The 15,348-nt window shown below is 39.5% G+C and overlaps 5 protein-coding genes across 5 annotated transcripts; 1 reads left to right on the forward strand and 4 right to left on the reverse strand.

Moving 5' to 3' along the window:
* Positions 1–6,689: 6,689 nt before the first annotated feature.
* On the forward strand, positions 6,690–7,064 carry LOC122621906. The gene has a single exon (XM_043799923.1). It carries the CDS (start codon positions 6,690–6,692, stop codon positions 7,062–7,064), a length of 375 nt encoding a protein of 124 aa, XP_043655858.1.
* A 3,160-nt stretch (positions 7,065–10,224) lies between these two features.
* Positions 10,225–10,560, reverse strand: LOC122622456. Its single transcript, XM_043800890.1, has one exon. It carries the CDS (start codon positions 10,558–10,560, stop codon positions 10,225–10,227), a length of 336 nt encoding a protein of 111 aa, XP_043656825.1.
* A 1,138-nt stretch (positions 10,561–11,698) lies between these two features.
* On the reverse strand, positions 11,699–12,136 carry LOC122622457. The gene has a single exon (XM_043800891.1). It carries the CDS (start codon positions 12,134–12,136, stop codon positions 11,699–11,701), a length of 438 nt encoding a protein of 145 aa, XP_043656826.1.
* Positions 12,137–13,045: 909 nt separating this feature from the next.
* On the reverse strand, positions 13,046–13,426 carry LOC122621834. Its single transcript, XM_043799824.1, has one exon. The coding sequence runs from the start codon at positions 13,406–13,408 to the stop codon at positions 13,046–13,048; it is 363 nt and encodes a 120-aa protein (XP_043655759.1). The 5' UTR covers positions 13,409–13,426.
* A 961-nt stretch (positions 13,427–14,387) lies between these two features.
* LOC122621902 lies at positions 14,388–14,828 on the reverse strand. The gene is made up of 2 exons (XM_043799920.1): positions 14,642–14,828; positions 14,388–14,599 (listed from the first exon to the last, which is right to left on the reverse strand). Exons 1-2 carry the CDS (start codon positions 14,826–14,828, stop codon positions 14,388–14,390), a joined length of 399 nt encoding a protein of 132 aa, XP_043655855.1.
* Between the last annotated feature and the right edge of the window lie 520 nt (positions 14,829–15,348).

Genomic DNA, 15,348 nt, shown 5'->3' on the forward strand with positions numbered 1-15,348 from the left:
TTGTTTCAATGCTGCCACCGCTCTTCTCTGGGGCAAGGGATTGCATGAGTTGTGCGAGTAATTGTGGCAAACACATCAGACAGACATTTTGCCCAAATATGGGGAAAACAACGGCAATATGCTACCACAAGTCATGGCTTTTGCTGCCTCTTGTCTTGTGAACCTTGTAAGGCGGTTTATGTAACGAATCCAGCGCCAAAGATATTGCCATTTGGCCACGAGCAAAGGCCCAAAAACACTGAGCGATATGGGCACGGTTAAATTTCTATAAAGTGAACACCCCACGTTGCATTTCTGGCATCTCGAACTGGTTAAAATATTTTTAATGACCTTAATGATAAGGAGACATATGCCTTTACATCCAGCTCCTTACAGTGTCTCTCAAAGTTCCAACTCGCGGCTAGGCACATAAGCTGCATTTTCGTCCTATACCTGGTATTGAATTTTGAGTGCCGATCAATTTAGGAAAGCTTGACTGTGACGGATTTTGACTTTGGCCCTCATTAATACGCACCACAATGCGACTCCTGATCGTTCGGTCGCAATCTCGACTTCGTTCGATTTGAGTTCGATTTCGATGGGGATCTTTGAATGCACTTCGCATGCCGCTTTCCCAATTGGCACCAACGCCCTGCCACGATTGTCTGATTTATATGCGAGCATGCAAATGGAATGGCTGGAGTGCACTTAGCCGAGTCAAAAGGTGCCGGCAGCCTTGACACAAATTCACCCAGGAGAGCGCAAATCAACGCCGTCCGCCCCCTTTCGGCCACCTCTCACCTCTCCTGTGCCGCAATTATGTCTTCATTTTATAACAGTTTGCGCAGAGCTCAGGACCGGATTGGTGGCAAGTCACGAGGCAGATGTGGCCTGCGAGGCGGGAAAGCCAGGAAATCAACAGGTTGATCCGTTTCTGGTCTTCTACATTAAAGGAGAAAGTAAATCGCTGCCTGATCGATTTCAGCTGGCAACTGGTTGGACGTGAAGTTCAACATCCATCCAGAGGCATTGTGCAACTCGCTTTGAACTTCGCATCAAATGTTAATGACCCCGTTTGGCCAACAGCCAACAGCTAACAGCCAACAGCTAACAGCAAAAGACCAAAACGGAAAAAAAAAGGTAAGCTGTTCGGTTCTTGGTCATAACTATGTTTTATGGGGACTCGGAAAAACAAATCAGCGAACGAGGCGACCCAGCAAACAACGGACAATTAGCAGGCACTCGCTAAGTTCCACCCAGCCGGATTTTATGCTCATTGCAGTGTGCCACGTTGGCCAGGTAATCGAGGTGTGAGCAGCTGCCGGCCAACTACCGTTAGCCAATAGAACTCGCCGGGAAGTTATGACCATGTTCCCTGGCACATGACAAATCACCTGGACACGCCCGTCTCGACTAAGGCCGATTAAAACGAGGGCCAGCTTCGGCTTAGCCTTGGTTTAAAGCGGATAAACTCCGGCTCGATCGACTTGCACTAAGTATAGAAATAGCAAATATGCTACGTACTCGTAAGCCTACTTACGGATTTTGAATAATAAGGTTGCATCCTTCACAATATAGTAACCAAGTCAGATAAATAAATACATGATGTAACCTAGTTAATTAACTATCTGAATCCGAGTTCAATACATTTGCTAAATAAATCAAAAATAATATATGAAATTTGCACTTTCATTCATTATCCACAATATTTTAAGTTAGGAGAGCACTTTCATTCATTATCCACAATATTTTAAGTTAGGAGAGTAAAACGTATGATCCAAGACTTACTTTGAATTTATTGAGAAACTATTAGAAAAGCTTATTTTGTTGTCAAAAAGAACGCTAATGCATTAATTTGTTCAATAAACGAAATAAAAATCAAAATAAAATCCCCAATAAAATTTAACTTTAAAGAAAGAAATTATAATGTAGATTTTATCATTATCCGAAAGGTGGCCTAACAAGAAAGCGATCCGAAAATTGGATTTGAACTGCGAAAATATCGCCGTGCATATAATGGTTTATTTTTATTATTTCAAACTATTTATAATGATCTAAAAATAAACAGTTCTTTGTTGCATTCGAAAATTGCCTGGCGCTTAAAGCCTTATCTTTTGCCCCAAACATAATTGCTTTTTAAATTGAAACCGAAATCTCCCGCTAAGCTCTATTTTAAGCCCGCATTGGAGGTGTGACTTGGAGGTTTTCGTCGGAAGCTGAGATGGCCAAGAGCGTGACCTATACGCTCATTAATTCCGTTGCTCCAGGCGCTGATTTGTTCATCATTACGAGCTGGGAATGGCTCGTGGATGGTCAGATAGAAAGTGGCAGGAAGCCATTAGCATGGGCAGTTGTTAGACAAGCAAAAACAGAGTCGGTTAACTCGCTGAAGCTGTTGGCCTGAATATAAATGAAATAATCAAAACACATATATGGCGCAATGCCATTTAATCACTCGTCAAAAATCACAAGAATTCCCCGCACAAGCCGAACGAAAGCTTTCTGTGCCAACGACTCAGAACTTTCCAGCTGACACATACACGGGGAAGAATAAAAGAGACAAAACAGAACGAGAATGCCGGAGAAATGTTTACAGAAAGTTGTCAAGAACCAGCAGCAGACACGTAAAAATTACATAAAAATGAGCAGAAACATGGCTAGAACCAGTCACCGACTTGGTCCAGACATTTCCGAGACGCCCAAACGCTCACTTGCCACACACAGGAAATTAACTGGAAAAATGTGTTCCTAATCTGAAAATGCGGCTCATTAAAAAATAGCCAGCGTACATACCTTAAGATCATTTTGTTGACGTTGCACGTTGCCACTTGGCCGTTAGCCGCCGTTGTTAATGAAGTCTCAAAATGCGTTGGGTATATGGGTAGGTATTTGCTTATGTTTGGTTAGCAAATACTTAAAGCTGTGAATTAATCCAATTATAGCAGACGATGACCCACGCTTAGTTGGCCTCAATTAATAACGGACGAGGCGCGGGGAGTTCACGAAAGAGTTCGTTGCCTGAGTCTTTTGTTTGGTGCCAGAATTTACCAAGTAACGAACACTTGTCGCGGCTGCGGGTAACTTTTACTATCGGGTTTCACCCTTTTGTCACTAACTTCAACTTCTTTTCCAATGCACTTTGTTTCCTGCCCGCTCACTCACTCACACGAAAGGGCCCCGATTTCTTTTTATTTCTTCCGCCTGCACAACCGCCACGGAGTGTGTCCAACAATTAACTGAGCTCCGCCAGCCGATGCTGCCACAGAAAAGCCAAAAAGAAGCTAACAAACGTAGCCGGCCCGCCGTCGACGTCGGCGTCAGCGGAGCAGCGATAGCAGTCAACAACTTCGGTTATCAGCTGCCAAGTGCCGGCGGCTGCAGCGGCAAAAAACAAAATATATTCAGACGCCCCGAACGCGACTCGTTTTTGAGTGAAAGTTTGAGTGGAGTCAAGTTTAGCTGCCTGTGCTTTGTTGTGAGGTGAATATTTCCGTGGTGGGTTTTATGGAGCGCAGTTTGTGTCTTAAGTCTTTCGATTTTAGCGTTAGATAAAAAAGGTTTTTTTAAAACAGAAATTAAAATTGTAGTTTATAAAAATACATCATTTTATGAAATTTTATTTGTAATGAAACTTAGGTGCTATACTAGACACTTTAAAATCCTTAAGCGGTGATACAAAGCAAATATAATATGACTCAATATTAATGTGAATGTATCATTAATGGGCACAATAATATATACGAAACATTTTTGTTGTCTTTAAAAAATTGACTCGGAGTCTATTGAATGGCATTTAAAATTGCTATTGGTAGGCAAATAAATTATTATTTAAGTACTTTAAAATGCAATAAAATAAGCAAAATACAATTTATGGCCGACGGCAATATTTTGCAAAAAGTTCAAGGCTTGTATTGTATTACATTGCATTAGAATACAATTTATTTATGAGGCCGGACAACTTTTCAAAAAATCCCGTTGCGCTCATACTTTTTACGAAATAGAGTCCTGATTAAACAAATAGTTAATGAATTTAAAAAGAAACAATAACAGCTAAATTAACTAATACGAAATTAGTTAATTTAGTGCTATCTTAATCTTAAGCTATTAAAGCCTGTGAAACCATATACGCCCCCACAATAAAACACATTTCACTTTCAACAGCTAACCACTCGGTAATTATTTAGCAACGGCTGAGCCCCACAAAGCAACTCCTACTCCGATATCTGTGATCTTCAATGCCCATGTAAAAATAAAATCTCAATCTGCAGTCGTTTCTTTTTCTTACACGTACCTATTCAATTTGCTAACCGAGCTGCACCTTCGACAGACCAACTTTTTCGAGCCTCGTCAAATCAGCGGTATATCAGTACGAGCCAATTAATTTAATTTGTCAAACCGCATATAAAAATCTGGCGTGCCTTCATCATAAGTCAAAACTCGGAGGGAGCATAGTGTACAATAAAGCAATGCAAAGGAGGCTGAAAATAATGAGCGTAGACCAGAAAACGTCAAAACGAGGGGCAATTGATATTAATTTCGCCAAAAACACCGCCGAATGAAGTTTTCCTGTGGTAAATTTTGGCTGTGGCAAACAGTAGAGTCCGTATCGATTTTTTTGGCCTTTGGCTTTGGGCTGTGTTGGGTTTGACAATTGCTTTGCATGAACGCACGAATATTGTGCAACATTTTTGGACCAGAGCAGCAGAGCAAAAAACAAGATCAGTATTAACAATGTACCACGCATTTTTTGAAAAGTTGTTCGTGACACGTTTTTGTTCTTTTATTTAACTCGGGGTTGACGTTGTTGTATGAGCATTTAATGCCGAATTTTGTATTATCGGCCCGGTTTGACTGCCTCGAGGCCGGCTGACTGCTTTTTCTCTATTTAATATCATATGTTTTATTTTGTACCTGGCTTTTTGCTATTTAAACATGCTATTAATTTTTAATGGCGTGTGACATTTTTGTTTACGCACAGCCTCAATGTAGAGCAAAACATTAGCATGTCGGCGGTATTAGTTTTCCAATTTTCTTGCTGCCATTGAGCCATTTGACGGTGTCTTAATTGATATTTATCGCTGGACGATTGCCATGTTCATCATAATAGAGTCGTGTAGCCGACAAAAAGCTCATTACTTTGGCTGACTGGTGGCTGACTGGTGGCTGCATGGTAAACGCGCCTACAATTTGGCCATTTGATTAGCCTCACCTCGTCATGGTCGTCGGGGCCCCAAATGGCCGATCCAATCCGGCACATAAAATCCAATTTAATTAAGTTCGACTCTCGGATTGAGACGCAGTCGGAGGATCGAGACTCAGATGGAGGCCCACAAAATCACAAAATCACAAAGTAGCAGCTGCCGTGGCAGACAACCTTGCCAACATTCTTAACGTGTTCAAGATTTTTACCAACGCACTGCATTTAGGTTTGTTGTTGTCGCGTTCACTTTTCAAATGCTTACGAAATGTCAATATTCGGCACAAAGTTATTTGTTATTTGATCGGATCGATTGAGCAATTGTTGATATACAATTTTTCTGTGTTTGTTCTTTTTGTCTAACGGTTTCTCATTGATTTGTTAGCTAATTGTATACGAAAAATGTAATTAAAATTAAACCGAGTAACTGGAAACCCCCAACGCTTGCATGTCAGATTGACAAACGAAAAATAGGTAAATAAAAAATGTTAACACCTAGATCGCACAGCTGGTGGGACAACGGTGCGAATGAGTCATGTTGCACTGGAGTAGAGTTTGCATTAGTTGCAAATTGAGTGCCCAATGTTAGGAACTAATAAAACCTATTAAAATGATATTCCAAAAATTCATAAAATATTTGTTATTGAAAGTATACTTGTACATATGAGCGATACACACAAAAATGGTTCACACACTTGTCTTTACTTTCTAAATTGCAGAAATCACAAAATTATTTTTACGTAACTTCATTCAATGTGGCCACCATGACATTTAATTTTTTACCATTTTTTCATTATTATTGCCCACCTATCAAACCTCAATTGGGTTTGCCATTTCTCAGACAATCGTAAGCCTAATTTGCTTTCATTGTTATGGATAAAAAACAGACCCTGAGCTATATAAGGCAAGGTTACCCATTATTTTGGGTCTCTAGCACTTGAGCCTATATTTTCAAAACTATTTTCGCAAATGCCTGACTTCCTGGCAACCGCAGTTGCTTTTTGGTTTTACGGCTTTTTTGGTTTACGGCTTAATCAAGTCTTCTATATGCCAATTAAATCGATGGCTGCTAGTAATGTTAGTTAGTCCATAATTTTGTGAAAAAGAGACTTCTGTGTCATGCTAGTCATGTTTTATGCATAAATTGCGCATGTGGGATAAATCTTTGGGTTTTTCTTTGAATTTCTGTGTTCAGCTCCATTTAATAACGCTTGCTAAAGTATGTGCTAACTTGAATTCATATTTACTTAGTCATATTTTTTATATGAATAATAGCAGACTGGTTGTTGAACTCCATTATTCTAATTTATCATCAGCTGAAAACCGAAATTACAAAACTGGGTCATCGGAGTTTATTCAAGATAAAATCTTACCTGAGTTTCTCCATTACATCGTAATCAAAATTGTCAATTATTTTTTATAAAATATATTTATTTAACTACCCAGGTTTCTGCTATAAAAGGATTCACTTTTTGGAAGCTCAGCATCAGTTGTTCCCAATTCTGATTTCAAAATGGCACTCTATTATATTTTGGTGATCAGTGTCCTGCTCGTCCTCGCCCAAGGATCGTATTTGTCGTCGGTGAATCAGGAATCTGGAGTGGGAGTGCATCACTCTGGAGTTATTTCATCTGGAGCTCCAGCTGGTGGAATAGCCCGTGGCCATTCCACTGCTCCTCAGCCCCAACGTCCCATCTCTGGGCATGGATCCCTCTCTGGTTCTGTTGGAGGATCCCGTCGAGTTGCCGCAGTGGGAGTGGCCGGATCTCGTACTCATGGTGGAGCTGTTCGTCGTCCGTCTGCAGGCGCTCATGGTCGTCCAAGTGCAAGTGCAGCTGCCCATGGAAATGCTTACCAGAATAGCTATCGCAGCCAAAAGCCTTATTAGAAAACAGCACTCATCGGCAATTGACCAAACATATATCTACATCCTATCTAATCCATCTCTTATCTATTTTCACACCTTTCTCTATTGCAAGTAATAAGAAATGTTATAAAAAGAATTTAACTTGTTTACTATTATTTTACAATGGTAAGGATGACGTTGAATATTGGGAAATATTCAATTCATTTAATATAGAAATTAAACTACACTAGTCGGCATAAATATTTTGACCAAATTGTCTGTTTCTCTGAAACCTAGCTTGTGCTTAGTACCGTTAACTAACGGTGCGAAGATGATGAGCAAAGCAATTAATGAATATTTAGCACACAGAATCCGAATTTTTATACGGTTTCCCCTTTGCATTCTCTTTTTACTGATAAGAATGCACGCAGACAACTAATTTTTGTTAGGCACAAGTATTTTGACAAACTCATTTAGTAAATGGTATTCTGCTTTTATCAACGATTGTTTAAATTTAACTTTTTGGATATTAAACGTTAATTAAAAACAAAAAATGAATTGATAGCCATGGGTAAAAAGGCTGAGTTAAGTTTATTTATAAGATCATCCATTATTTATAAGATCACATCCAAGAATAAAGTCAGACATGGTGTTCGATGGGTATCGAGCGCACGCGACCGATGGTCCGGCTGCTGCTTGTCGGTAAAAGGGGGTGGTGGTCTTGCTGCGATCCCCTATTTGCCTATTTCTGATTATACTACTTATTTTCGCGTGCTAGACAAGCTAACCTGATCCGGAAGTAGGAGAACTCACATTACAGACAACTAAAAGAGGAAAACATGTTCAAATGGTTCACGCCAAACCGATCTCGGCCAGCCTCCGGTGTTGTTGGCGGCCTTCGCTGCCAATGGCCATCTCATCATCATAATTTTCCCTGCTGGCCCCTTCTGAAAGCTAACCTATTCGCAAGGGCCTCATGCTAGCTGCGGCAAAAACTTAGAGAATTACCACATTATAAATTGGATTTTATTACTAGTACATATAAACATTCTTAAAACTAGGCATATAAGATAAATAGGAACGAATGTGTAAAAAGATGAATTTTTATTGAATTAAATTATTGGTTTTGGAATGTACGAAAAGTGAGGATTAAAAATAAATAAAAAATTGACAAGAAAAATACAAGATAATAATATGAGTGAATTAAAATAGTGACTGTTTCGGATTTCGCTCAGTGTAATTATGTTTATTTCTTTTGCATTTCCTTTATGATTTTTTACGTTAGTATTTATTTGAGCGTTTCGAGGGATAAAAAAAACAATAGGGACATCTACGTTAATGCCTTTAGGGCATCACTTTAATTTGGCCAATATGGTTTTTCTTTGGTGACTCACCCTTTTCTCTTGTAACTTCCATCGGAGAAAGCGCTTTCGGCGACGGCAGCTATTTCTTTGGGAGTAAAGTTTTTCTTTTTGATTATAAATATAAAAATATTTATTACTTCACACACATTCTTATGAGGTATCCCTGTTATTTTTATTCTTCCTCTCCTGTTAACACAAACATAAAACACAAAGCAAAGAAATCAGACACTCCTCTTCACATTAATTTGCGCATTACTTTTCCACAATAATAAAAATTCTTAACCTAATTTACAAAAACATATTTATCGTTTTCTTCCCCGTAGTTAGGTTTTTTCCTCCTTTTTTTTTTTGATTTTTTACTTTCTTTAAATTTGCCCTAAATGCGGGTCTTATATTAGTTATTAGTTTTAAATCGCGTTCAGCGCATTCGCGAGCGGATCGGCCTTTTTCTTTCGATTTTCAATCTTTATAAATACATGCTGCTGGCGAAGCGCGCGAGCCAACTGACAAAAATCCACTAATCGGTGGCTACTTCTTCCGCGGTCCGTTGGCCTTCCTTGGTCGCAGATTTTACCCTGCCCTATTTGGGTAGCTGCAGCCGAAGATTCGTTGTCCGCGTTGCCTTTTTTTCCTTTTGTGCACTGACAAAAAAACTACAATTGCTAGATCTGCCTGGCTGCAGCGCTTCTTCCTTCCGGATCTGGGTGCGGGGTGCGGGGTGCGGGGTGCGGGGTGCGGGGTGCGGGGTGCGGGGTGCGTGGTGCGGGGTGCGGGGTGCGGGGTGCGGGGTGCGGGGTGCGGGGTGCGGGGTGCGGGGTGCGGGGTGCGGGGTGCGGGGTGCGGGGTGCGGGGTGCGGGGTGCGGGGTGCGGGGTGCGGGGTGCGGGGTGCGGGGTGCGGGGTGCGGGGTGCGGGGTGCGGGGTGCGGGGTGCGGGGTGCGGGGTGCGGGGTGCGGGGATAAAGGTACATATAAGTAAAATTTAACCAAAACAAGTTGGGGATTTTTTGTCAACGTAATGTATGGAGTTACCAAGTTACATTAACGTTATTTTTTGCATTACTCGTCGTCTTTTCTTTCTATTTCTCGAACAATTTGCAGTTTTTTACTTTGAGGTTAGACCCTTAAAAGTTAAATTTTAGAGAAAGTGTCCAAAAGTGTGCATTTATACTAATAGCATATACTAAGAATTGATAACTCTACAACATATAATAGGTTTTAGAAACGGAGAGAGCCGAACTCACTTTGTTGCTCTATTTAAAAATTAGAATACACTACAAAAACTGTGTTTTATTAGGGTTAGAACTTACAGAAGATTATGGGGACACCACAATTAATTTCAACATTTGACGATCACAAACACATATTACAAACCACAAGGATTGGATTTCATGTTATAAGTAACAATTTTGATATTTGTTTATGCACTTTTTGTCACTTCAAAGTTAAAAGATTTTTCAGCGATTAACAAAAATGCGGATATCGGTGTGGCAGCGCAAACGAAACAGCTGACTAAACAGCTGTTCACTGAACAGTGGCGCCCTCTTTTAAAATTTCAAGTACGCAACATGATAGATTGATGTTTTTTGAATACATTTCAATTTACAACAAATTTTTTAAACGACTTTTGAAAAATGGGTTTATTCCACTAAAAGTGGTCGTTCGCCCCATAGTGCACTCCCCGATGACGGTAAGTGGCAGCCCCACCACTGGGATAAGCCGCATCGGCCAATCACCATATTGGTCGAAAAATTAAATGTAGTTTTTAAAAATTGTTTTTTATTTGATTAATTGCTCTTCCTCAATAACATTTTTTCGGGCACTGATTTAGCTTTTTAAATTAGTATGGTTTTTGAATCCTATTGCGATTCTGGGCATGATTAGCTCCTCCGCCGATAGCACGTCCAGTGCTACCGATGACAGCAGGACGAGAGTTGGATCCAGATTGGCGACGACCAGAAGTAGCCACAAGTCGAGGAGCAACTGGGCGAACCGCTGGGGATTTAGCCTGGGATCCTGGGGCTGGTCGCACTTCGGGGAAACTAATAGCAGCTCCTGATGAAACATCCCCAGCAGAATGAGCTTCCACCGAGTATACAGGTTCCACTTGCGTTATATGGGATCCCTGAACAAGGACGATCAGAACACAGAAAACGAAAACAAAGTGGAAAGACATATTTTTCGTTTTTTTTGTTTTTCACTTCAGATTAAAAATTAATTTAAGATCTTTGTTGGGCAACTGATGGTACGTGTGCATTAGCTTTCTATTTTATACGCTGAATTTTCATTAAAAAATATAAAGACAGCCAGAAATTCAGAATTACTTTTAAGACCTAATTATTTAAGTAATTAGTGAAATGTATTATGAAATGTACTTACAGACTGAATGCAACAAATCATATTTGCGGGAGTTTCCCGTTTCTATATACATTAAATACTTCGAACTTTACTTAGTGTGGAATATTACTCACTAGCCTCATTATCACGCTTCATATTAAATGAAATTATAGTGACTGAAAAATATATATTTTATTATTAGCGTAACAGGTTTTTGTATTGATGTGTGGTTAGTGGATTGATATTAAATAACTTGCAGGACGTGGCGAACCAACCTTCTATTTTTTACATCCGTTAATCGTAAAGTAAAACTAGATTCGTTAAAAAGTATGTAACAGGCACAAGGAAGCGTTTCCGGCCATATGAAATATATGATATCAGGATCAATACCCGAGTCGATCTGGCCATATCCATCTGTCCGCCTGTCCGTCCGTATGAAAAACTTTTTGCAACGCCCAGAGTCCAGAGTCCGCCTGCCCAGATCCCGCCAGAGTAAGGAGTATAAAGACAAAGTACAAGGTCCAATTGAAGTTTTATTCAGAAGCCATGTTATTTGGGTATCTCCATCTTAAAGGTTTTTTAAAGATTTCACATATGAAATATGGTTTTAAAGATGAGTTCGAAATACGTGTATCAACAAACACATTTCTGACGTTTTTCGTCTTACACTTTTTTGTTAAAAACATAAAAAAGTGGGCTTATCGAAATTCTTGAAAAAGATTGGTATGCTACTACCAGTATGTAGATGAAGTATTCAAATTACCAGCCTGTCAAATTATAAATATTGTGATAAAGTTGTGGTATATTTTTAGATACCGACAGTAATTAAATGAATAAACAATATTTTGATGTACAAGTTTTTATTTCAATTGTAATAAGAAGTTAAAAGTAAAGTTTTTAAAAATGTGTATAAATCGATCATTTTTTTGCGACGGTTTTACTGCAATGGCTTCACGTGCGTGAATTTATAGTGCAACCTAATAGGGCTTGTGGCCAAGGCTACGAGTCTGATGAATGTTGCCGTGACCAGAACCAATAACAACTGGTGCCGCCACTCCATGGGGATGGTAGATAGGAGCCACTGGGGCAGCCACCACTCGGGGAGCTGAGATAACGACTCTAGGACCAGGAACGACCACGGCAGCTGGACGACTGTAGGATACCGAGGCCGAATGATGAGGACCAGCCAATCCTGATCCGATCACACGATGAGGTCCTCCGACTGGAATGGATCCTGGGCCATGGCTGTAGATCGGCCGTTGTGGCTGGTAGGCTGATTGATGTCCTTGAGGAACAACAACAACCGGAGCAGCGGACGAGGCAACCCCAGAGTGGACTGCTACCTCCGGCAAAATATTTGATCCTTGAGTCAGGACGAATATAGCGCTGAAGACAACAAGGTATCGGGCTGCCATTTTGGTTATTTGGGATTAGTATTTCAGGTGAGACTGATGATTTCAACGTGGAAATTAAAGCTTTTATAGTCGAACTCAAGTATTTAAACTTTTTATATAATTACAAATACCAAAGCACTTCATTAAATGATAATCATTTTAGATGTCTTGAGAGAAAAGTACATTTGCCTTTGAACCTTTCACGAAGATACAACTGGAGTTCATTGGTCTCATTATTTCACGAGAAGATAATCGCTTACATTAAGGAGATTTACAAGGCTATAGAAAAGACCCGCTGTTCCCATTTTTGCTCGGTCAATAAACTTTACAATAATTGTATTGTTTTATTTCTAAATTGTTTATGCCAGCAATACATAAATTAGATAAATTTACTTTTTACAAATAAATTATAAGTCAAGTTAACAGCTTAGGGCTCTTCTTCTCATATGGCAAATAAAAAGATTATATCTAATATCTCTGGTTATGTGAAATTAGACATTTCTAAGGAGCGACAAGATCGAAATCACTTTAAAAAGATTTGTCTTGAAATTTCTTATTTAGTATCTACAACTTGAGTCCAATTGCATTTTTATCCAAGGTACATATGTTGAAATTGGTGTATCAATATGGTTGACAAAAACGATACTTCATATCTAATATCACAGTAATAAACGATGCTTCAATTCGGAAATACAATGATTTTTAACTGTTGAGCATTAGATCACAATTACTCAATTACCCAACTAATTGCATTAAAGATATTCCCAACTGTTATAAGGGTATTCATATATGCTTATCAGAGTTTTATTTGCAGATTATAACTATTACATATAGAGTGAAGAAAGAACAGCGTAGAGTTCATTTAAATGATTGGGGTTTGGAACATTTCTTCAGATCGGGACAGAATGAAGTAAAATTTTGTGGATGCGTTTAATAAGGTTTCTGGTTGCGGTGGACATTTCCTGTGGCAGCTCCGCCTCCGTTTGGACGACCATAAGTGCCTGCAGAAGAACGACGAGGGGCACCACCATGAGGACGAGATCCGGCCGCTGAAACTTCGCCCACTCGACGGGATCCTTGAATAGGTCCAGAGATGGATCCGTGACCAGAGGCAGGACGCTGAGCCTGAGAAGCAACTGAGCGGCCACGGGTAACACCAACGACAGGAGCCCCAGATGAAGCCACTCCGGAGCGATGCACTCCCACCAGAGTCTCCTGCTCAAGCGACGAAAAATGTGATCCTTGAGCCAGGACGATTGTGGCAATGAATACGAAAATTAAGCGGAGAGCCATTTTGATTTTCTGCTTTGTGCGTATTGCTTGTAGGACAACTGATGGTTTTAGTTGGAAAGTGTAAACTTATATACATTTAAAACACCCGCAAATTTAGAGAGCAAAAGCGTGTAATTAATTATTTTAAAATAAATAATATCTGACTCACCAATCTCAACCATCTCAGTAATTTGCTTTTGCAATTCTCTTGGATGCCAAATAAAGGATTATGAACTTAAAAGCTTAATACATTTCAATGGAATATTTTAGTTTCAATCATATTTTTATACCCGTTACTCGTAGAGTAAAATGGTATTTTAGATTCGTTTAAAAATATTTAACAGGTAGAAAGAAGCGCTTGCGACCATATAAAATTAATTTTTGTTTCCGTCCGTCTGTCTGCCCGTTCACATGAAAGTCGAAATCTTAGGAACTACATTTTTTAAAAATTTCGGTACATGCCGGAAAATGGCGGGAACTCTGGCGGGATATGGCTGGATGGATTCATAGTTTTTCCGGACCCTATCAGTATGCCAGAATAATGGTAGAATTTTGTATTCGCACTTCCACTAGCTGAGTAACGGGTATCGGATAGTCGGGGAACTCGACTATAGCGTGCTCTCTTGGTCTATTTGACAATTTTGGAGAGTGTTTTAAGAATATCTATGTGAACATTTTGTGAGTGACCAGAATACATTGTTTCGTAATTTGATAACTTAATGTTTTTCCGATCTAACAGCTACTAATGTGTTAATGTATTATATCCACAAAATTGCAATCTGGAATGCCAGCTTATGTGGACAGTTGGTTCAACTATATAAATTGTGTTTCTAAGACTTATTAAAGAGCTTTACAAAAATTAAACGACAGAATTGGTTTCATATTTTTTATTTATGTTATTGTGGTTGTAAAAATTTAATTTTAAGTAGTTCAATAGGGTTTCTATAAAGTGTGTCAAACAGTTTCGCAGATTGATTCGAGTAGAGTATTTGTAGGGCTCTTAGCCATGATGGCGACCATAGTAGCCATTTCCGTGACCAGCACCCACAACAACTGGGGCAGGGACTCCATGAGGCTGGCGAATGGGAGCCGCGGGAGCAACCACCACAGCAGGAACCACCACGGCTGCAGGACGAGCGTAGGACACAGCAGGACGAGCGTAGGACACAGCAGGACGAGGTGCTGTCACATAGGGTTGTGCACCAGCCGACCCTATTCCGACTCCGTGATGACCGCCGCCAACTGAAACTGGACCTTGAAGTTGGCCATGACCGTAGGCAGAACCAACGGACTGGGACACAGATGGATGACCTTGCGAAATGATTGCGACAGGAGCACCAGAGTGGATTGGCACCTCGGCTTCCTGCTCGATGGGCAAAAGATTTGATCCTTGGGCCAGGACCAATATGGCGCTGAAGATTACAATGAAGCGGGCTGCCATTTGGATATTTGAATATTTTGCTGATTGTTTGTTAAGCAACTGATGCAGTCTGCTGCTTACTCTGGACTTTTATACCAGAGAAAAAACAGAAAGTCAGAAGTTCCAAGAGTTGAAGTTCATAAATTTCAAGTAATTATTGTAATTATGTGATGTCATGCAGTGTCATCCAAATTCTAAGTTGACCCAGTTTATTGCACTTTAAACCGATTCCTAATCTTGATTATGAAAGGTAATGCAATTTAAATAATACAAGGCAATTACTGCTTCGGCCCTAATTAATTTAAAATGTATTTAATGTAATAATGTACTGTAATTATCAACTAAGCAAAACAACTTTTTATTGCACCCATCCTTATAAATATATGTATTATATAGTTATATATTAAATATTTATATTATATATTTATATATTAAATATTTATATTATATATATTTATATTTAAAGTGCATTTCTCAAAAATTCCATAAATTTAGTGTTCCGTAAAACATTTATTACTTATTATATAAATAAACCAGTTAT

Source organism: Drosophila teissieri, chromosome 3R (assembly GCF_016746235.2).
Source record: "Drosophila teissieri strain GT53w chromosome 3R, Prin_Dtei_1.1, whole genome shotgun sequence".
Classification (NCBI taxonomy): Eukaryota; Metazoa; Arthropoda; class Insecta; order Diptera; family Drosophilidae; genus Drosophila; species Drosophila teissieri.